The 24478-nt window shown below is 41.5% G+C and overlaps 1 protein-coding gene across 3 annotated transcripts in view; it reads right to left on the bottom strand.

The window, feature by feature from the left end:
* Window positions 1-24478, bottom strand: part of SLC16A3 (solute carrier family 16 member 3) — a 133719-nt gene that overhangs the window by 10153 nt on the left and 99088 nt on the right. For all 3 annotated transcript variants that reach the window (XM_033961476.1, XM_033961477.1, XM_033961478.1), the window contains exon 4: window positions 16250-17017. In XM_033961476.1, coding sequence (XP_033817367.1) covers window positions 16250-17017 — 768 coding nt within the window. The remainder of the gene's footprint in view (window positions 1-16249; window positions 17018-24478) is intronic.

Genomic DNA, 24478 nt, shown 5'->3' on the forward strand with positions numbered 1-24478 from the left:
GGGCAGGGAGAGAGAAAGACAGACAGAAAGAAAGGGGGTCAGGGAGAGATAAAGAAAGAAAGATAGGGGAGGGGGCAGGGAGAGATGAAGAAAAAGTTGGGGGAGGGAATGGAGTGTGGCAGGGGGCAGGCTGGGAGAGAGGAAGAAAAAGTTAGACTCATGGAGGGACAGAAAGAGATATTGGTTGGGGAATGGAATGAGGTCTGGAGGAGAGGAAGCATGCAGGAGGCAGAAAGAAGGGAAGAAACACTGGATGCACAATCAGAAGGAAGTGCAACCAGAGACTTATGAAACCACCAGACAACAAAGGTAGAAAAATGATTTTATTTTCAATTTAGTGATCAAAACGTGTCCGTTTTGAGAATTTATATCTGCTGTCTATATTTTGCACTATGGCCCACTTTTACTACATTGCAATAGTGTTTTTTAGCGCAGGGAGCCTATGAGCGTTGGGAGCAGCGTGAGGCATTCAGCGCTGCTCCCTGTGCTAAAAACCGGTAATGCGGTTAAGTAAAAGGGAAGGGGGTATATTTGTCTATTTTTGTATAGTTGTTTCTGAGGTGACATTGCATATTTTAAAGTCATCTGCCTTGACCTCTTTGAAAAAAACCCTGAATATAAATTATAATTAACATTTTCTCTGCGTACAGTGTGCTTTGTGTTTTTTAAAAATTTTATCGTTGGTAGATCATTTTGACTTGGTCATTTTAAAAGTAGCTCGCAAGCCAAAAAAGTATGGGCACCCTTGAGATAAACTATATCCCCCAAAACAGGATCCTTAGTCATAGACGGGTCCTTTTACTTAGGTACACTGCTAAGCAGCACATGCTAAATGCTAAGGCACCCATTCTATTCCTAGGGGTGGCTCAGCATTTATTGGCAATGTACCTTTGTAAAAGACTCTGAGATTCTTTCCCATTAACATAAGGGGAAGATATTATACCTTTGAGAAATGTGCTACTTTACACTGTATACTGCAGGGGTGCCCACACTTTTTGGGCTTGCGAACTACTTTTAAAATGCCCAAGTCAAAATGATCTACCAACAATAAAATTAAAATTAAAAAAAACCAACACAAAGCACACTGAAAGGCAGAGAAAATGTTAATTATCATTCCTATTCTGGGGTTTTATCAAAGGCAGATGACTCTATGTAATGTCACCTCAGTAACAACCATACAAAAATAGACAAATATACCCCCTCCCTTTTTACTAAACCGCGATAGCAGTTTTTAGCGCAGGGAGCTGCGCTGAATGCCTTGCACTGCTCTCGATGCTCTTAAGCTCGATGCTCATAGACTCCCTGCACTAAAAAACACTGTGTGCAATTCTGGAGGCCGCATTATCGCAAGGATGTGCTGAGACTGGAGTCGGTTCAGAGAATGGCCACCCGGATGGTCTCGGGACTCAAGGATCTCCCGTACGAAGAACAGTTAGACAAATTACAGCTATACTCGCTCGAGGAGCGCAGAGAGAGGGGAGACATGATCGAGACGTTCAAGTATCTCACGGGCCGCATCGAGGCAGAGGAAGACATCTTCTTTTTCAAGGGACCTGCGGCAACAAGAGGGCATCCGTGGAAAATCAGGGGCGGGAAACTACGAGGTGACACCAGGAAATTATTTTTCACTGAAAGGGTGGTTGATCGCTGGAATGGTCTTCCACTGCAGGTGATTGAGGCCAGCAGTGTGCCTGACTTTAAGGCCAAATAGGATCAACACATGGGATCTATTCACAAGGCAAAGGTAGGGGAGGGTCATTAGGGTGGGCAGACTAGATGGGCCGTGGCCCTTATCTGCCGTCTATATCTATGTTTCTATATTGCAGTTTAGTAAAAGGGAGCCATAGTGCAAAATATATACAGCAGATATAAATTCTCTAAACGGACACATTTTGATCACTAAATTGAAAATAAAATCATTTTTCCTACTTTTGTTGTCTGGTAATTTCATCAGTCTCTGGTTGCATTTTATTTTTCTGACTGTGCATCCAATATTTCTTCCCTTCTTTCAGCCTCCTGTATGCTTCCTCTCCTCCAGACCTCATTCTCTCCCCCAACTTTTTCTTTCTTTCTCCCTGCCCCCTTCTTTCTTTCTGTCTCCCTGGTCCCCCTTTCTTTCTGTTTCCCTTCTTTCTTTGTCTCCCTGCCCCCCTTCTTTCTGTCGTCCTGCCTGCTCCCTTTCTTTATTTCTCCCTCCCCTCCCCCAAGCCACTAGGTTTGCCGTTGCCATCGAAGAACAGGCCCCCAACCCACTGCTGCCCCAAGCTCTCCCTGCAGAACCTTTGCGCTGACCAGCATTCCGCTCCCCAACGTCAATTCTGACGTCGGAGAGGAAGATCTGGGCTAGTCAGGCAGTGATTGGCTGGCCTAAAACATCCTCTCTGATGTCAGAATTGACGTTGGGGAGCGGAATACTGGTTGGTCCGATGCTTCTGCAGGGAGAGCTTGGGACGGCGATGGGGGACGTTGGGGAGAGGAAGACTGATCAGCCCGGTAGATTGGGACGGCAACGAGTCTATCATGGAGCACGGGTTGGGCTCCGCAATCGACTCGCTTTGCCTTCTCGATCTACCGGTCGATTGCGATCGACATAATGGGCACCCCTGGTATACTTGATTCCTGTGTGCTTAAATCACCTTCTTCTAATTTTGAATTCTGGTTTTTAAGATGGTTGAATTATGATTTGTCTCAAGGTTTTATCCCAAAATCTCTGGGTGATATTAGTCTAACTCTCATTCCAAAGAACAGGACTCAAGTTCCAAGTTTATTAAAAAATTTTATATCCCGCTTTATCAATATCAAAGCGGCTTACATTAAAAAAATATAAAATCCAAGATTTATAGGAGAAATCACAGATATGATTTCACATTATAGACCTGTCACTTCCATACCTTTGTTTGCAAAGGTGCTGGAGGGACTAGTAGCTATTTACCTGTTGGAATATCTGGAAAAATATAATTTATTGGATTCTGAAAAGAACAAAGTTTGCCCCTGTCCCTGCCCCTGCCCCGTTCCCACGAGTTCTGTCCTTGCAAACTCTGTCTTGACCCCATCTGCACAAGGAAAGATTAGGTTCTTACCACAATAATCTTCTTTCTAGTAGACAGACACTCTATTCTTGAACCTGTGAGCAATCCCTTCTTGCGAGAACTCTTGTAGAGAGCCTCATTAGCATTCTTTTGTTCCGCCTCCCATCCCTCTGGGCTGTCCTCCAATTCCTCTGTTTGTATCAAAGCAGATGGACAGCCGTGGACAGAAAATAAAATAGGGAGGATTACGGGGACTCTTCCCATGAAACATGTCAGTTCTGCTCATTAACATATAACAGATAAGACAAACCTTAACCATTTGCAATATATAACAAGGTGAAAACAAACAAGTCGCAAACCTGAGTGCAACCTGCACTAAGAGTGTGGAAGATTCTGTAGATACCCCCTAGATTCATCAATGCGGCATTCATGCCCTCTATCCTTGTTAAAGCTAGATAAAGGAAAGAAAAAAAATGTCCAGATGCTCTGGCGCATTCTAGGCAGTAAGAAGGCGAATGGACATCTGAAAGGATGAGCTTCAGGAATGGAGTGTTTGTCTACTAGAAAGAAGATTATTGAGGTAAGAGCCTAATCTTTCCTTCTAGTGTGACAGACACTCTATTCCTGAACTTGTGGTTCTTATCAAAGTAGTCCTCCAAGTTTAGGGCAGGGCCAATGAGCTTGCTGATAGAACAGAAGATCCAAATGTGTAATCCTGTTTGGCAGCCATATCCACTCTGTACAGCTTCATGCATAGGCGTTGGAACGGGGGGACCACAGGGGCTGTGGCCTCTCCAAAAAATGGTACTCCTGCCATGTCTTGTGATCCCTGGTAGTCCAGAGTTTAAGCGGGCAGGAGCAAGCTTTCCACACTCCAAAAAATGGTACTCCTGCCATGTCTTGTGATCCCTGGTGGTCCAGAGGTTCAGCGGGCAGGAGCAAGCTTTCCGCACTCCTACCCCGCTGCTAATCCAGTCATCGGAGGCTGCCAGAGTTCACTGAGCGGCCCCGAGCAACAGTGCACTTTGGCACTGCTGCTCGGCATTGAGCGGATTCCTGTCTGGCTCCCACAAATTCTCGCGAATCATGAGAATTCACGGGAGCCAATCAGGAAGCCGCTTAGCACCAAGCAGTAGCACCAAAGTGTGCTGCTGCTTGGGGCCACTCAGCAGCTGAAGAGAACTCCAGCAGTCTCTGACGACCGGGTTAGCAGCAGGGCAGGATTGCGGAAAGCTTGCTCCTGCCCACTGCACCTCTGGACCACCAGGGATCGGAGGAGGTACACAGACAGGGCAGGAGGGCTGGGTGCAGAGCCTGACAGGAGAAGGGGGACTGGGTGCAGAGCTAGGCAGAAGAAGGAAGGGGGCTGGGTGCAGAGCCTGGCAGGGAGGGGACTGGGTGCAGAACCTGACAGGGGAGGGGCTGGGTGCAGGGGGTAGGGAGTTGGGAAGGCAGGGAGGACAGATACTCAAGGGGGTTGTGAATGACAGATACTGCACATACTGGGAGAGGGTTGGGAAGGACAAATTAATGGGCTGGACTGGGAGAGTAGGAAAGGAGGAAAAGAGAGATGCTGCACAGGTGGGGTAGTGGGAAGGGAGAGAAAGAAATGCTGCCAGTGGGGAAGGGAAATGGAACATAGAATTGCTGGATATAAGTGTGTGGTGTGAGAGGGAAAGAGAGATGATGTATATGGGGAAAGGGAGAATTGTTGGACATGATAGTGGTGGAGAGGAGGGAGGGAGAAATATTACACTGGGAGGGAGGAGAGATGACTCAAAGAAGGGAGAGATGTCAGACCACTAGAATGGGAAGGAGAGAGAGATGCCAGACCACAGAATAGAAGGGAAGGAGGGGAGAAAAAGATGTCAGACGGCAGAAAGGAGATGTACACCGCTCAGAATTCTGATTGAGCGGCATAAAATTTTTTTAATAAAATAGAAACAAACTTGAGATGTTAGACCATGGGAAAGGAAAGAGATTCCAGGCTATGGGGAGGAGAGGAGAAATATGCCAAACCATATGAGGGGGGAAGACAGAGATGTTTGACCATGGGAGAGGGACAATGTATTTAGCGCTGTTCCTCAAACATAAGCACACTCTTAGTGTTGAACATTTAGAAACATGCTTTGTATTTCATGCCCATTGGAAGTAATTGCAAGGCTGCAGAAAATGAAAACTGTACCATCCCATCTCAGTAAACATGTTCTTTTCAAGCGGCTTTATGGGTTAAGGACCTGAATTATGTATTTACATCATCCAACTCCTACCAACAGTTTCGACGGGCTTTAAAAACACATCTTTTTATAGAATCTTTTGGAAGTCAGATCTTTGTTGCAGTATTCACCTGTATTCTTTATCCTTTCTGAACCGCATAGAACTTAGCAGTATTTGTGGTATAGAAGTGAGTTTTATGTTATGTTAAGTTCTTTATTGTACATACTGACTGAGGATTATATTCTATGACAAATCTGATTAAGTGTAGGTTGTACTTTACTTCATCTTGTTTTTTTCTAATCACTCTTTCTGCATTTACTTTATTTTTAACCAGAACACAAATTATTATTATTGTTGATCTGTTCCCAGATTTTCTCCCCTTCTCAGAACTGTTTAAACAACATAAATCTCCTTGTTGTCAAAACCTGACAAGAATGTTCCTCTGGCACAAGTGATCCCTTTCAGTAGCAGGAGATACACCTGCAGCAGAGATACACCTCAGTGGATTGCCAAGGAGACTCAATACAGCCAGTTCTCACCAACTCTTTCTGTAAGATGTAATATATTCCTTTCTCTGTTTATCATGAACAAACACCAGGTGATTTACATCGAACGCTGGCCAGCATGCTGTCTAATCAATGCTGACACTCAATCTGGATATTCAATGCTGAGTCATGTCCGGCAACCAGCACTGAATATCAGGGGTGGTGGGGGCGGGAGGGTTGGCTGGCTCTAACTTAACTGCTAAGGAACTATTCAGTGTTGGCCAGTTAAGTTAGTAGCAGGAAAAGACAGAGCTACTCTTTATGGGGTCTGATTTGCCCATTAAACTTAGACAACCAGCACCGAATATTCACAGCTAGCTAGCTAAGTTGGGCAATGCAGCTGGTTAGCGACTAGCCACTAACTACGAATATTCAGCAGAGATAAGCATCGCTCTCTCAGTGAATATTAGTGATTAGCCAGCTAAATACTTTTTAACTGGCTAGGAGTCATTCCTGGTCACTTAAATAGCGTTGGAAATCAAAGGGACAGATTAAAGAGGAGCCCCTGCTTACAGCTGAAGAGCAGCTCTGTCCTGGGCAGTGACTGTTCAGTTTTTCCATTCAGGTTGGTCAGCATTTGGGTCATTTCTACTATGCTTAGTGCCAATAAGTACCAGGGGCCCATAGGAATAAAATGGGTCACATAGCACAAACTAGGCTGGAGCAAACGTGGCCTTTAATTATACACCAGAAAGAGCAATCACTGGTCAATTTATTTCCAAGAGTACTTGTGAGCCTAATGCAAGCATAAGCAACAGATTTTTACTTGTCTCTGTCCCTAAATGGTCAGGATGAATAGCACAGTTACTTTAATTGGTAAAAAAGACCTGCTCTCTGCTCTTGAAAAGCTGTGGGTACTAAGGGCTCTTTAGTACAATGTTCAAGATCCAGGGACAGCAGGCAGATATTTTCGCATGTGGGTGACGTCATCTACGGAGCCCCGATATGGACAGCTTTATAAGTGCATCACCACTTTAAGAGTGCCTACCCGCCTGATGTAGGCTTGCAGTACATCAGTTCTGTAAGCAAGCTAAGAAGCCAACCAGGGGAGCTGGGTGGGTTGTGAGAATATCTGCCTGCTGTCCATGGATAACACCTGTTACAGTAAGTAACTGTGCTTTATCCCAGGACAAGCAGGCAGCATATTCTCACATGTCGGACTCCCTAGCTTACTACAATGGGATGGAGGGAGTGTTGGCCATTAAGAAAATAGATTTTGTAATACTGCTTGGCTGAAGTGACCAACCCGTCTGGAATAAGATTCCAGACAGTAGTGAGATGTGAATGTATGAACTGAGGATCAAGTAGCAGCTTTACAGATTTCATCAATAGGAGTGGAATGTAAAAAAGCAACTGAAGTTGCCATGGCGCGGACCTTGTGGGCTGTGACACGACTCCCCAGTTGTAGCCCAGCCTGAGCATAACAGAAGGTGATCCAAGCCACCAACCATCACAACTTATTAGGATCAAATGAGACGAAGAGTTGAGGAGATATCCTATGAGGATGAGTACCCTGTAAGTAGTTGGCCAAAGCTCATTTACAATCCAATGTATGAAGAGCCGTTTCTCCTAGGTGAGAATGAGGCTTGGGGAAAAAACACTGGAAGCACAATGGATTGATTGAGATGAAATTCAGTGACTACCTTTGGAAGGAACTTTGGATGAATGTGAAGCACTACTTTGTCATGATGACACACTGTGAACAGTGAATCCGCAACCAGAGCCTGAAGTTCATTTACGCTTCGTGCAGATGTAAGAGAGAAAAACCACTTTCCAAGTGAGATATTTAAGATGAACCGAGGATATTGGTTCAAAAGGAGGTTTCATTAGTCTAGCAAGAACCACATTAAGATCCCAAACTACTGGAGGTGGTTTGAGAGGAGGTTTGATGTTGAAAAGTTACCTCATAAATCTGGATACAAGAGGATAAGCAGTGAGAGGTTTTCCATCAACTAGTCTACAAAAAGCGTTGATAACACTTAGATGAACTCTAATAGAAGTGATTTTGAGGCCTGAATTGGATAAATATAGAAGGTAAATGGTAAATGTAAATGTAGAAGAGAAAATGGTAAAACTAGCGGGCATAAATTGAGGTTGCAGGGAGGAAGACTCAGGAGCAATTTTAGGAAATTCTTTTTCACGTAGAGGGTGGTAGAGGCCTAGAATGCCCTCCCGAGGGAAGTGGTGGAGAGGAAAACAATAATGGAATTCAAAAAAGCGGGAGATAAACATAGAAGATCTCTAATTAGAAAACGAAGAATGTAAATTAAAGAGCTAAGGCCAGTACTGGACAGACTTGTACGGTCTGTGTCCCATATGTGATGATTTGGAGTAAGATTGGGCTAGGGAGAGCATCAATGGGAACTCCACTAACTTGGAACATGTTACTGGCCAGACTTATGGTAGATATCTTGCAAACAGGATGGTTGGATAGGCTGGAGAGAGCTTGGATGGCAACTTTAGCATTTGGAACCTAGGACAATACCAGGTGGACTTTATAGTCTATTTTCCAGAAATATCAAAGAAGAGACAAGTTAATTTAATCATGTATTTTTAATGGGTATAACTAATGGGCAGACTGGATGGACCATTGAGGTCTTTATCTGCCATCATTTACTATATTACTATGTTAGGTAATCCAAAACTGAAGATACAGAGGTGGATTTAGCATCATGATGATGAAGAGAACACCATATAGAAAATCGCTTCCATTGCGTAGATGGTTTTCTTGATGCTTCCAAAATGAGTCTGACAGGCTGGGAAAGATGAAGGTCAGCTGACGTCAGGCTGAGAGGTACCAAGCTGTCAGGTGCAATGACTAAAGATTGGGATGCAGAAGAGATCCAAGACTCTTCGTGAGAAGAGATGGAAAAATCTGAAGCAGATTGGTTCCGTGATACTGAGTTGAAGCAGAAGGGAAAACCAGGGTTGTCTGGGCCACTGAGGAGCTATGAGAATCATGGTGGCCTCCTCCCGTTTCAGCTTGACAAGCATCCGTTTCTAGCCGTTGGGGAGAGTACTGCCTGGAGCAAAACTGGTGCAGCTTGTGGTTGAGCGGGGATGCAAATAAGTCTATCTGAGGAGTCCCCCACTGAGAGAATATGTGATGCAGAACTGCAGAGTTGTGGCTGTAGAAACCTGCTGAGTTTGTCTGCAAGATAATTATTTTCTCCTGGAATTACATTACATTACATTAGTAATTTTTATTCCGCCATTACCTTGTGGTTCAAGGTGGATTACAGAAGAGGATTTCTGGATATGTCCAGAGGTGTTACAGAGTAGAGTGGGTTGCTTCAGAGGATTGAAATATTTTATACGGTGTTAGTTAGTCTTCATGGATTTCTTGAATAGCAGGGTTTTTATTTCTTTTCTGAAAGTTTTGTAGTCTGGGGTCACAATTAGTAGATTGGAGAGTTGGTGGTCTAGTTTTGCTGCCTGTGTGTCTAGAAGGCCATCGTACATTTTTTTCTGTTTGATGTCTCAGATTGGAGGGTATGTGAATGGTGTCTGGGTTCTCCTGTGTCTGGTTGTAGTAGTTTGGATTAGGCGGTTATTCAAGTAGGCTGGGCTGTCACCATTTATGGATTTAAATAATAGACAGTAGAATTTAAATAGTATTCTTGCTTGAATTGGGAGCCAATGTAAGTCGAGGTATGCCTTGGTGATGTGGTCGTGTTTTCTTAGTGAATAGATTAGTCTCAGGGCTGTGTTTTGTACTGTTTGTAGTTGTTTTATGATTGTTGCGGGGCAGGGGAGATATAGGATGTTGCAGTAGTCACGGAGACCTAGGACTAGGGACTGGACCATGAGCTGGAATTGTTTTCTGTCAAATAATTTTTGAACTTACCTTAGGTTTCTCATGACCGCAAATGATTTCTGTATTGTTTTGTTGATTTGTGGTTGCATGATGTAGCATCTGTCTATCGTCATTCCCAGAAGTTTTAAAGTGGGTTGAATGGGGTATGTGATTGAGTTTATTACTAGGTTTGTTATGGTTGAGGTTTTATTTTTTTCGAGAAGTATGAATTTTGTTTTGTCTGGGTTCAGTTTTAGTTTGTGGTCTTTCATCCATATTGCCACTGTTTCTAGAGTTCTGTGTAGTGTGTCTGTCATGGTGGGCGCTGGCTGATCAAAAGGAAGGAGAATAGTGATGTCGTCTGCAAAGCTATAGGAGGTTAAGCCTATATTGTCTAGGCAGTTGCCGAGGGATGCAATGTAGAGATTGAAGAGTGTTGGAGATAATGGTAATCCTTGGGGGTATGCCACAGGGGTTGGACCATGGTTCTGATTTTTCTTTGTTTGTCTTTACTCTGTAGGTCCTGGATTGTAGGAATCCTTGAAACCATGTGTGTACTTTGCCTGTGATTCCTATTGTATCTAGTATTTGTAGCAGGATGTTGTGGTCTACCAGGTCAAATGCGGCGGTGAGATCTAGTTAAATAATCAGCATTTTTTTTGCTTGTGCTGAGGTGTTGTCTAGCTGTGTCCAGAAGGGAGCCTAGTAGTGTCTCAGTGCTGAAGTTGGTTCTGAATCCAGACTGTGTAGGGTGGAGCAAATTGTGGTTTTCTGTGAGGACTTGGTGAGGAGTTTAGCTACGAGGCCTTCCATTAGCTTGACATATAGTGGAATTGAGGCTATGGGTCTGTAGTTGAATGGTTGATTTGTTGCTCCTTTTGGGTCTTTTAAGATCAGGGTGATGATGATTTTGGAGAGGTCTTGTGGGAAAAGGCCATCTGTGAGCATGGTTTGTATCCATTGCATGAGGAGAGTGCGGAATTTTAGGCTGGAGGTTTTTAATAGGTATGGAGGGCATTGCTTGAGGTCGCAAGCTGCGTGGCTGTATTTTTTTTAGAGTTTGTTAAGTTCAGACCATTGTATTTTGGAGAAGTGGGACCAGGTTCTATCTGCTGCAGCTGATTCTTTTTCTGTGGGGGGCACTGTGATCTCTTCTAGGTGGATTGTGGTTCCTGCGAAGTTTGTCCTGCCAGTTGTAATTTTGTTTTTAAAGTATTCAGCTAAAAGGGTGGCTGAAGGTGGAGGGTTGTCGTTTTTGGCTAGGTAGGGTTTGGTGTCTGTGAGTTCTTTTAGTAATTGGAAAAGTTTTTTTGTGTCTTGGGTTTCTATGCCTATTTGGTTTGTGTAGTATGTTTTTCTTTTAGTTTTAGTTTGTATTGTTGGTTTAGTTTTTCCCATGCTGCTCATGTGTTCTTGGTTACTTTTCTACATTTTCTTTCTAGTCGTCTGCATTGTCTTTTGAGTAGGAGTAGTTCGTTGTCGAACCATTTCTCTGATCGTCTGCTGATTCTAGTTTTTGTTTGTATTAGGGCTAGTTCGTCTAGGGTAGTTGTGCTTATATTGTACCATTGTGAGATGAAGTCTTTGGGGTCACATTCTTGGATTGTAGCGTCTGTTTTATTCCAAAATTTGGAGGGGTCGATATATGTACGTGATTTGTAGGTTAAGCTTTGAGATTTTGGTTTGGTTTTGCCTTTGGCCCAGTTGATATTGAAGGTGTATGTCTAATGGTCTGAACAGATGGATCTGGACCATTTTCCATTTGAGGTTTGAATCTCTGGTAGAATGGGCTGTTGGGTCATGAAGGCTGCAATGTCTAATTGGTGACCTTTCTTGTGTTTGATTTGTGGGTCTAAGATCTTGTAGGTTAAGGCTTTGAGGTAAGATAGTAGGTTTTCTACTTGCTTAGAGGTATGGTCTTCGAGATGGAGGTTTAAATCTCCTAGGATTAGGTTGTAAGTTGCCGTTAGTGAGTTTTGGTATATAAAATCTTCGAATTGTGGTCTTGCTGTGTTCCAGTTCCCTAGTGTTATGTAGCAGAGCATGCAGATTATGGATCCTTTTAGTGCGGTGCATGAAAGTTGGCAGGCTAGTAGATCCATGGGATGGACATTTTGTCTAGTATGTTTAAGTTTAGGGAGTTTCTGACTAAGATAGCTAGACCGCCTCCTCTTTTTTTCCCCCTGCAGACCACTGTTATCTTGTATCCCTTCGGGCAAATTTCCATTATCCTGGGGTCCAAGTCTGAGGTTAGCCAGGTTTCAGTGAGGAAGAGGCAGTCTAGATTTTCAGTTTTTATCCAGTCTTTTATGTGTTCTGTCTTTGGGCCTAGAGCTCTGATGTTTATGTAGGCACATGTTAGTGTGATGTATTTTGTTTGTGCACTATTTGTTGCTTTTGGGTAGACAAGTGCTCTTGGTTGGAGTGTGGTTTAGTCCTGGAAGGGTTTGTTGGTCTTCTCCTCAATGTTGGTGTGATGATGTGGTGTTGTTTCTGACTGTAATGGTTCTCCTGGCTGTGTGGTGAATTATATTTGTAGATGAAATAATTGGTATTGGGGAGATGATTTTGCTGCAGCCTTCCAGTTGGTTAGGAGCAAGATGATCAATAGGATAGTTTGTGTTTGTGGTATAGCTTTCATTGTGAAGGATAGGAGGAAGGGGGTTGGTGGGAGTGAAGTTGTAGGTGATTTCCTGGGGGTTAGATAGTTGATCTTTCTCTAGGTGTTTGTTGGTGGTAAGTGATCGGGACTTGCATCTTAGACGGTGATTGGGATGTGTGCCTTAAACGGTGCGCCGAATGGCTGCGTGCCGTTAGGTGCTGAGCTTTTTAACTGGCTCAGTGGCTGGAGCATAGGTGAGGGGCAGAGTGCTCTCCCACACCCGAGGGGATCCTCAGTTGCTCCAGAAAGAATAAAATGGCAGAGCCAAAGGAAAAGCGAACTTTTAAACAAGCAAGGTTTCCCGCTGAGCCCTCCAACTGGCTCAGCGGCTGGAGTGTCGGTAAGGGGCGGCTCTCCCACGCCCGAAGGGAATCCTCAGTTGCTCCGGGAAGAATGAAATGGCAGAGCCAAAGGAAGGAAATCTTTTAAACAAGCAAGGTTTCCCGCTGAGCCCTCCAACTGGCTCAGCGGCTGGAACATCGGTGTGGGGCGGAGTGCTCTCCCACGCCCGAAGGGAATCCTCAGTTGCTCCGGGAAGAATGAAATGGCAGAGCCAAAGGAAGGAAATCTTTTAAACAAGCAAGGTTTCCCGCTGAGCCCTCCAACTGGCTCAGTGGCTGGAACATCGGTGTGGGGTGGAGTGCTCTCCCACGCCCGAAGGGAATCCTCAGTTGCTCCGGAAAGAATGAAATGGCAGAGCCAAAGGAAGGAAATCTTTTAAACAACCAAGGTTTCCCGCTGAGCCCTCCAACTGGCTCAGCGGCTGGAACATCGGTGTGGGGCGGAGTGCTCTCCCATGCCTGAGTGGATCCTCCATTGCTCCGGGAATAACAAAATGGCAGAGCCAAAGGAAAGGGGAATTTTTAAACAAGCATGGTTTCCCACTGAGCCCTCCAACTGGCTCAGCAGCTGGAGCATCAGCGAGGGGCAGAGTGCTCTACCCTGCCCAAGGGGATCCTCAATACAGATCACAGTGCTCTTAATGCCAGGAAGGCTCTTCTTTTCTGAGTCTGTCTTGTCAGAAACAAAATCCAAATTTTCTTGCCACAAAACAAGATCAGAGAACTCAAAACATTTTGGGTGGATTGTTCAGATCTCCAGTTTCTGGCTGCACTACACAGCGGTCATCGACCAGTCCCAGGGTATTAATAAATCCATTACAGACCCCTCGGCATAGAGGGAGACAATGTCACCAACATGGAGAAAACTGGACTATAGCTGAACTTCTTCAACAAATAGCCAATCTGTCGATCAAATCGGGAAAGATTCCAGAAGACTGGAAGGTAGCGAATGTTAGGCCGATCTTCAAAAGAGGTTGGAGGGAAGATCTGGGAAACTACAGATCAGTGAGTCTGACCTCGGTACCGGAAAAGATGGTAGAGGCGCTAATAAAGGTGAACATTAATCACCTTGATGGACATGGTCTGATGAGAACCAGCCAGCACGGATTCAGCAAAGACAGATCTTGTTTGACGAACTTGCTGCACTTCTTCGAGGGAGTAAACAGGCAGATAGACAAGGGTGACCCGGTCGACATTATATATCTGGATTTTCAGAAGGCGTTCAACAAGGTTCCACATGAATGACTACTTCGGAAAATTGCAAGCCATGGAATCGAGGGTGAAATACTCACATGGATTAAAAACTGGCTGGAGCATAGGAAACAGAGTTGGGGTAAATTGTCAATACTCTGATTGGAAAAGCGTCACCAGTGGGGTGCCGCAGGACTCAGTGCTTGGACCCGTGCTCTTCAACATCTTTATAAACGATCTGGATATTGGTACAATGAGTGAGGTGATTAAATTTGCAGACGATATGAAGTTATTCAGAGTAGTGAAGACACAGGGGGATTGCAAAGATCGGCAACGTGACATAATCAAGCTCAAGAAATGGCATCGACATGGCAAATGAGGTTAAACATGGATAAGTGTAAAGTGATGTATGTCGGTAACAAAAATCTCATGCATGAATACAGGATGTCCGGGGCTCTACCTGGAGAGACCTCCCAGGAAAGAGACTTTGGAGTTCTGATCAACAAGTCGATGAAGCTGTCCGCGCAATGCGTGGCAGCGGTGAAAAGGGCGAACATAATGCTAGGAATGATTAAGAAGGGGATCATGAACAGATCAGAGAAGGTTATCATGCTGCTGTACTGGGCCATGGTGCGCCCTCACCTGGAGTACTGCGTCCAGCACTGGTCGCCATACATGAAGAAGGATACGATACTACTCAAAAGGGCCAGAGAAGAGTGACTAAAATGGTTAAGGGGCTGGAGGAGTTGCCGTACAGTGAGAGATTAGAGAAACTGGGCCTCTTCTCCTTTGAAAAGAGGAGACTGAGAGGAGACATGATCGAATCATTCAAAATACTAAAGAGAATAGACTTAGCAGATAAAGACAGATTGGTCACCCTCTCCAAGGTAGGGAGAACGAGAGGGTACTCTCTAAAGTTGAAAGGGAATAGATTCTGTACAAACATAAGGAAGTTCTTCTTCACCCAGAGAGTGGTAGAAAACTGGAATGTTCTTCTGGATACTGTTATAGGGGAAAACACCGTCCAGGGATTCAAGACAAAGTTGGACAAGTTCCTGCTAAACTGGAACATACGCAGGTGAGGCTAGACTCATTTAGAGCACTGGTCTTTGACCTGGGGGCAGCCGCATGAGCGGACTGCTGGGCACGATGGACCACTGGTCTGACCAAGCAGTGGCAATTCTTATGTTATGTGTATACCGTATTACCTTCCTGATCTATGCGGTTCACAACGCAAAGAAGCTGAGACAGACTCAGAAAATACAGATTTATAAAAATGGTCAAATACAAATATTCTCTCAAGAATTTATCAAATAAATGTGTTTTCAAGAGTTTTCTAACATGTTGATAAGATACAGCACTATCTATCAACTGGCTGAACTCTTTATCTCTAACTGCTGCCTGAAATGAAATTGGCCTATCAAAGTTTTGTTTTTTTTTCTCGTTTTGCTCCCACAATCAGAGGGGCACTGTAAACGCCTGCTTTCACGACATTCCCTGCTCTGGTGGATTTGGAGAGTGGAAGTTTGAACCTGAGAATCAAACTGGGTACCTTCTGTTTAGTGACTGGGCCAACTAACTTTCTCCTAAAATTATGAACAGTGAACTAATAAGATCTACTACCGTTGGTATTATACCCCTGTTAAATTGTATCAGATCAATAAATCTGGCTCTGCGCTCTGTTGGCGTAGCTGTGGTGAGCGGGGTGATTTTTGCCATGTGTGGTGGTGTTGTCCAGCGATCAAGCAGTATCGGCAATTCTTGGTTTCTATTGAGGTTGGTCAATTCTTGGTTTCTATTGTGCGCAAGCATTGCCCTCTATTGATGGCATGTTGTTTGCTTAATGCTCCGATTCCGGGCTTTATGAAACCGGAGCATCGATTTGCTTTACAACTGTTTTCTGCAGCACATTTAGAGATTGCTGCGTGCTGGAAGCATAAGAGGGTTCCTGATATGTGTAGAGTACGTGGGCGTTTGGATTATTTACATCTGATGTCCAAGCTGACAACTATTCGCCGATATACTCTGCCCCTGTATCATTACATTTGGGATCCTTACTTGGCCTGGCGAGATTCAGGATGAGGAAGCTATGCGGGAGGGTTGCTGTTGGGTGCTCCTTTGTCCACAGTGCTTTTTTTTCTTTTGCGTTTTTGTACTACTGGGGGGCTTGGGGGGGGGGTTTCTTTGAGATTTCATTGCTCTTTTCTGAGGGCTGGGTTGATGGGGGATCCCTGTGTGGGAGGGGGGGGAAGTGGGAGGATTCACAATTGTATTAATGTGAGGGTTTATTTGTATTTAGCTGCTGTTTATGCGGTATTGTGAATTTGTTTTTGTTGGGGTTGCTTTTTGTAAAAATTGAATAAAAACAATTTGAAAAAAAAAAAAAAAAACCAAAACTTATGAACTAGGAAGAAGGCATCTCAAGTGAACATGGAAAACAATACATGTTGCATAAATAGAATACTTACCTGCTGATGGAGGACCAATCAAAACAGCCACAGCTTCAGCTAGAAGCACCAATCCAATGGCACTGGAAAACTTCTGTGTTCCAACAATTTCCATAAGGACCTCAAATTGTAGAGCGCCAATCATCCCATAGGAAATCCCAAAGAAGACGCAGAAAACTGCTAGACCAGCATATGAATCAGACAAAGACCCCATGAGATCAGTAAAGCCATTGAAAAACATAGAAAAGCCAAAGAGATAGATACAATAAGGTCGAACCCTCTTCAGACCAGCAACCACTCCACAAGTAGGTCGAGCAAAGATGTCCACAAATCCAAGAATGCTAAGTAGGAAAGCTGCTTTGGTGTCCTGAACCCCCATATCCTTAGCATAATTTACAACAAACACAGGCGGCACAAAGAGGCCTAGAACCATTATGGTTGCAGCCACCATATAAATGACAAAGCCTCTATCTTTAAAGACACTGAAATCAAGGAGTTTTCCGGGCTTTTTCTTGGCAATCTCTTGGGTATTTTCTCTTGATATCTTTGGAGGTTCCAGAGGCCGCATCAAGGCTCCACATGCACAACAGTTGAGAAGCATTCCACCCAGAATGAGGAAGCCACCACGCCACCCATACTGAAATTGAAATATCTGTCCCAGTGGGGAGAGAGTAGATAGGAACACTGGACTCCCTGCGGCTGCCAATCCATTTGCCAGAGGTCGACGTTTATTAAAGTATCGATTTAGCATGATGAGTGAGGGCTGAAAGTTGAGTGCCAGACCCAAACCTGAAATAAAACAAAGAAAATAACGTACATGTCATACAGTATTAGAAACCTTCTGATCTGACTGGGGCCTAGCCAGAAAAAGAACTGTCACATAGCGATTCATTAAACTAAAATAAAACTTGAAACTTGTTAAAGGAGAAAGTTCATTAGGTTAAATGTGTGTGCTACAATCAAAGCGGAGTATGAATCCAAGGGGCTATCAGTGTCAAAGTCATCTGTTTGATAAGTATTTGAGAAGTATAGGTGGTTAATGGGTTGGGGTTGAGGGGAGTAATGAAGAAGGGCATTGGTTTTATCTTGTTGATGATCTGCTATCGTGTTCTGATGTTTTTGTGCAATAATATAATAAGACTGTATGAAAGTCAATGTGAGTCTTTGAGAGCTTCAACCAATGAAGTGGGTTCATTTTGGTTTTTTGTGATGCATGTAGCCTGTACTCTGCTCTTCCCCACGTTCACATACTCAACCTGATTTCTTTATTGCCATTTACCGAGGCTACAACTCAAACAAACATTTAGATTGAATGAAATTAAACCTACAATGAGCTATCACAGTTGGACTCACATAGCAAAAGGAACCTTTAATGCAGGGGTCCCCAAAGTCCCTCCTTGAGGGCCGAATCCAGTCGGATTTTCAGGATTTCCCCAATGAATATGCATTGAAAGCAGTGCATGCATATAGTAACATAGTAACATAGTAGATGACGGCAGAAAAAGATCCGAATGGTCCATCCAGTCTGCCCAACCTGATTCAATTTAAATTTTTAATTTTTTTTTTTTTTTTTTTTTTAAATGGAGCTTTTGGATACAAAAGTAGATATTTATAATATAGGATACAGAGATTTTATGGTTATTAAATTATTATAAAATAAGATTTACTCTCTGAGCATTTAACATATGAATATTTTAATATATAAGGGAGTATAGATGACATATTGACATTATAAGATGAAAATTAATTAGTAAGTTATTACATAAGAGATATGAATTAATAAAGAATGTAATAATAAGTGTGAGTGGATAATGTGAATGGTGTGAATGCTTGAACAAGGTACTAGGATTTTGAGATATATAATAAATAAAATTAATGTTTAATATATTCTTTTAGGATGTATTAGAGAATGTTCAGAGATACATGGGGTAAATAGAGAAATATTATATATTGCATAAGGTATATATATAAAATATAACAAAATGCTTGTATAAGGTTAACATATATGATTAAATTGAAGTATTTCTTATATAGTTTAAGAAGTTTTAAGTTTTAAAGAAACTTAGAAAAGAAGTAAGTACTAATATTTTTATTTTATGGTAAGGTACAATTATATTATAGAACGGAAGAGTTATAAGACTAAAAATGTCTTGGTTTCAATAAGATGGATATTGAATATAGTTAATATAAAGAATGGGTCTGATTTTGGATTGAAAAAAAAAAAGTATATAGGGGAAAATAAATATTATGGAAAAAAGATTTGGAATGTTATGAAGTTTTATCCCTTTGCTTATGATGATTCTCTTTTTATTATAAAGGTTTTTTAAGTTAATGATTGAATGGGTTTAATTTGCCTGTGGGGAGTTTATCTTTTGCTTGGCCACCATGGGCGTTTTGCAGTTTGCATTTATTTTGGGGAGGGAAGGGGTGGGAATGAGGGAGGGGATATGAGGGGGGGGTTAAGAATGAGGATTTAAGGGGGGGTGTAAATTTTTGGTATGAGGAAAAATTTATATTTTATTTTTGAGATGGATATATTTGTATAATAAATTTCATTTATATAATGGGTTTTAAAATTTTCTCCTTGAACGTAAATGGCCTTAATCACCCAATAAAAAGGAAAAAGGTATTGTCATATATTAAGCAACAGAATATAGATATTTGTTTTCTACAGGAGACACATTTGTCTGGGTCAGAATCCATGAAGCTGTCAGGTAATTGGATAAAACAGTGTTTATTTGCACCAGCGATAAAAAAAAGGCAGGAGTAGCAATCTTGATTAACAAAAAATGTTCGGCAACATTTAATATGGTTAAGGCAGATCCTCTAGGAAGGTGGGTACTTGTTGACATGAGCATGGGTAATACTACAATGGTGTTATTAAATATATATGCCCCTAATTTGAATCAAAGTGAATTCTTTAAATCTCTACAACAATTAGTATTACCACTGGCTGCTACTAATTTAGTGGTAGCGGGGGATTTTAATGCTGTTATAGATCCAATAATGGATAAAAAACCTAGTAGAATTATGAAATCAATGGGTTTAGATAATTTAATGCAATCATGTAATTTAAAAGATATATGGCGTATTCTTCATTTTAATGATCGGGAATTTACATTTTGTTCGCATGTTCATCAATCATTTTCAAGAATTGATTATATTTTTGTTTCAGATCAGATGTTACAGCAAGTTGAAAAAGCTGCCATAGAACCAATAGTAATATCAGATTATGGTGGTATATGGATAGAAGTAAATTTAGTAGATCAAGAAAATTCCAAACCTGTATGGAGGTTTGATAATGCATTGCTTGCTGATTCTAAATTCTGTACAGAATTTCAGGTCAAAATTAATGAATATTTTATACTTAATGATTTAGAGGAAACATCGACTGAAATTTTGTGGGATGCTTTCAAAGCAACTATGAGAGGACAAATTATTTCATATTCTGCATATAATAAGAAACAGCTAAGAAAGCAGTTTGTAAGCTTGGAAAAAGAGACTAAAAATTTAGAATTACAATTGGTTAACAAGTGAGAACAGGCTACATTTCAAATATTGTTAAAAAAAATGTGAACATAAGAACATAAGAAGTTGCCCCCGCTGAGTCAGACCAGAGGTCCATCTTGCTCAGCGGTCCGCTCCCGCGGCGGCCCATCAGGCCTAGTGCCTGAACAGTGGTCCCTGATTAATTTTGTAACTTACCTCTAATCCCATCCCTTTAATCTACCTTTACTCTTATCTGTACCCCTCAATCCCTTTGTCTTCCAAGTACCTATCCAAAGCTTCTTTGAACCCCTGTAGCGTGCTCCTGTTTATCACATCCTCTGGTAGCGCGTTCCATGTATCCACCACCCTCTGTGTGAAAAAGAACTTCCTGGCATTTGTTCTAAACCTCTCCCCTTTCAATTTCTCTGAGTGCCCCCTTGTACTTATTGATCCCCTTAATTTTAAAAATTTGTCCCTGTCTATTTTTTCTATGCCCTTCATGATCTTGAAGGTTTCTATCATGTCTCCTCTAAGTCTCCGCTTTTCCAGGGAGAAAAGCCCTAGCTTTTTCAGTCTGTCAGTATATGAGAGGTCCTCCATACCCTTTATTAGCTTAGTTGCTCTTCTCTGGACCCTCTCAAGTACCTCCATGTCCTTCTTGAGGTACGGCGACCAGAACTGAACACAGTATTCCAGGTGCGGGCGCACCATATACAGTGGCAGGATGACTTCCTTTGTCCTGGTTGTGATACCCTTCTTAATGATACCCAACATTCTGTTTGCTTTCCTTGAGGCCGTGGCACACTGCGCCGACGCCTTCAATGTTGTGTCTACCATCACTCCCAGGTCTCTTTCAAGGTTGCTCACCCCTAGCGCTGATCCCCCCATTTTGTAAGTGAACATCGGGTTTTTTTTTCCCTATATGCATGACCTTGCATTTCCCTATGTTGAAACTCATTTGCCACTTTAGGTTAGTAAGGAAGGACATTTTTGCTCAGCAAGCATTGTATTATGGTAGTTCAAATAAGGCTGGAAGATTATTGGCAAATTATTTAAAAGCAAAGAAAAGGAAAGAGAAAATAGGCATAATTAAAGATGATTTAGGGAATTCTCATTCTCAGATTGGAAATATATTAAAACAATTTTTGAATTATTACAAGTCCCTTTATTCTTCTGAGTCTTATGCAAATAAAGAGAAAGATGGGTTGGATTTTTTGAGTTTAGTTGAAGGTCCTAAGGTTCCTGATCATATAAAAAGAAGTTTAGATGAACCTATATCACTAAAAGAGTTACAAACAGCATTGAAGTCCCTTAGAGTTCCAGATGGGGATGGATTTACGGTAGAGTTTTATAAAGAATTTCAAATTTCCCTTTTACCATATTTGTTAAAATTATATCAGGATCAACTAAATAAAGGTTGTATATCAGGCACTATGGCAGAATCTTTAACTATTGTTTTGCCAAAGCCAAATAGAGATCCAACATTGGTTTCAAATTACAGGCCTATTTCTTTAATAAATGTAGATGGTAAAGTATTAGCTAAGATTTTAGCATTAAGATTGGCTAAAGCTCTTCCGCATATAATAGGTATGCATCAAACTGGATTTGTTGCTCAAAGACACTCTTCCAATAATACTAGATTTGCATTTCAGATGTATTATTTAACAAAACAAATTAATGATCTGGCTTTTTCAGTATTATTAGATGCTGAGAAAGCTTTTGATCGTATAGAATGGAAATTCATGTATCAAGCTATGGAATGGTTTGGTATTGGTTCCGGATTTGTACAAATGATTCAAGCACTGTATAGCTCCCCGACTGATCGTTTATATATAAATAATAATTTTTCGGATGCTTTTAAATTGCAGAGGGGGGTTAGATAGGGTTGTCCGTTATCTCCTTTGCTTTTTGATATAGTACTTGAACCCTTGTTATTAGCTATTCGACAGGCAAGGGACAAACAGGGTATTCCATGTGCAGGAGTGGATTATAAAGTATCCGCTTATGCGGATGATATTTTGCTTCATTTGAGAAATCCGGAAACAACAATTCCATGTCTACTTGAAGTAATTGATACATTTGGAAAATTCTCAGGATAGAAAATAAATTGGACTAAATCGGAAATTTTATCTTTAAATGTGTATTGTACAAAAGGTATATTTGATTATTTTCCTTTTATTTGGAAAGAAGATGGAATAAAATACTTAGGCATTTGGTTGAAAAATACACTCAAAGAGACAATGAGAGTAAATGAAAAATTTTTATTACAAAAAGTAACAGAGTTGTGTGAGCAATGGAATCCTTTGCATTTGTCATGGTGGGGAAGAGTTCAAACTGTTAAAATGATGATTCTGCCTGTGGTTTGTTACCAATTGGGCATGATACCAGTGTTTTTTCAGGGGTCTTTCTATAAAAAGTTAAATAGTATTCTGGTTAAATTTATTTGGCTGGGTAAAATTGCAAGAGTTGCTCTAGTGTCTCTACAAAGGCCAATTAAGGAGGGTTCGGGTAAATTTCCCCAATTTTTATAGGTATCACCAATCCTATACCATGCGCCAAGGTATGTATTGGGTCCTCCCAGAGCTTTTGGAACAATTGCCAGACTGGTTATGGGTTGAGAAGTCGCTTATATTCCCACTTAGACTTGATCTTCTGCTCAGTATAAAGATGCCTAGAGTACGTAAGGACAATAGAGTATTAATGGATACTTGGAAAACATTAAGATTTGTAGACAAATTAACTCCTGAGTCTATTGGAAAATCTACACATCAATCTATTTGGGTAAACTCCAAGATACAAATAGGCGGGTTTAAGATTGTCTGGAAAGATTGGATTAAAGCAGGTATAAGATCCTTAAATGAAGTTATTCAAAATGGTAAACTGCTTGATTTTTCACAATTGCAACATAAATATGGTCTAAATAAAAAAACAAAGTTATAAATGGTTGCAGTTGAAGCAGGCTATTCAGGTAGGGTTCCCTGAATGGAAATCTTTACATGATCATTATAGCTTAGAATTCCTATGTTTCCAGGCAGATTTTCTGGGTCACCAGGCCGCAAAGTGGTATAAAATTTTATCTAATTATTTGAATAAGAAACCTAAAAATGGATTAAGAGATATTTGGAGCATTGAGATTAAGCACCAGATTAATGCATCTCAATGGCCACGTATTTGGTCTTGGAGAATTAAAGGTACGATGTCGGCATCTATTAGGCAAACATGGTTTTTCTTGTTGCATAGAGCATTCTGGACCTCTACTAGATTACAAAAATTAGATTGCTCTAAGTCTAATAGGTGCTGGCATTGTAAAATTGAAATTGGAACTTTAGATCATCTTTTATTTTATTGTCCATGTATTCAGGCATTTTGGTTATCAATCTGGGATCAAGTTAATCTTTTAATGGAAAATCATGTGGCATTGTCATATGATACAGTTCTATTTGGAATGTGTATGAGATCTAAAAGCCAAATATCTGCAGCAAATAATAAGCTTCTGATGATCCTTACAGGTGTAGGGATACAACAAATAACACTTAATTGGAAGAATTGTTCTAGACTAAATTACAGCTTCTGGTGGAACTCAGTGTGTCATCTGTACAAAATGGAAAGGTTAATTGCAGTACAAAATGGTTATTTTAATAGATTTCAGGATGTGTGGGGGCCAATAATAAAATATTATAATGATTAATGTTAATTTATTATTCTTTTTCCTTATGTGATAACTGAAGGAAGGGAGGGGTGGGGGAATTAGGGAGAATTGCATATATATATTGCATATTTTTAAATGATTAATATACATATGAATTTTATTATTTGTGTATGGTTATGGGAGGGGGGTGGGATATAAAACTTTTAGATACACATTGTGATGGAATTTTCAAGTGATAATGTATTATGATAGTTTGTATTTAATGTACACTTGATGTATGTATTAAAATGAATAAAGATTTGGGGGGGGAAAAAAATTAAATTTTTTCTTCTTAGCTATTTCTGGGTAAGAATCCAAAGCTCTACCCAGTACTGTGCTTGGGTTCCAACTGCCGAAATCTCTGTTAAGACTTACTCCAGTCCATCTACACCCTCCCAGCCATTGAAGTCCTCCCCTGCCCATCCTCCACCAAACAGCCATATACAGACACAGACCGTGCAAGTCTGCCCAGTACTGGCCTTAGTTCAATCTTTAATATTATTTTCTGATTCTAAATCCTCTGTGTTCATCCCACGCTTCTTTGAACTCAGTCACCATTTTCCTCTCCACCACCTCTCTCGGGAGCGCATTCCAGGCATCCACTACCCTCTCCGTAAAGTAGAATTTCCTACCATTGCCCCTGAATCTACCACCCCTCAACCTCAAATTATGTCTTCTGGTTTACCATTTTCCTTTCTCTGGAAAAGATTTTGTTCTACGTTAATACCCTTCAAGTATTTGAACGTCTGAATCATATCTCCCCTGTCTCTCCTATCCTCTAGGGCAGGGCTGCCCACACTTTTTTGATTCGCGAGCTACTTTTAAAATGATCAAGTCAAAATGATCTACCAACAATAAAATTTTTAAAAAACACAACGCACACTGTACGCATAGAATTGTTAATTATCATTCCTATTCCGGGGGTTTTTCAAAGAGGTCAAAGCAGATGACTCTATGCACTGTCACCTCAGTAACAACCATACAAAAATAGACAAATACCCACCCCCTCCCTTTTTACTAAACCACAATAGCAGTTTTTAGCGCAGGGAGCTGCGCTGAATGCCCAGCGCTGC

The sequence above is a fragment of the Geotrypetes seraphini genome, chromosome 10, assembly GCF_902459505.1.
Source record: "Geotrypetes seraphini chromosome 10, aGeoSer1.1, whole genome shotgun sequence".
NCBI classification, from domain to species: Eukaryota; Metazoa; Chordata; class Amphibia; order Gymnophiona; family Dermophiidae; genus Geotrypetes; species Geotrypetes seraphini.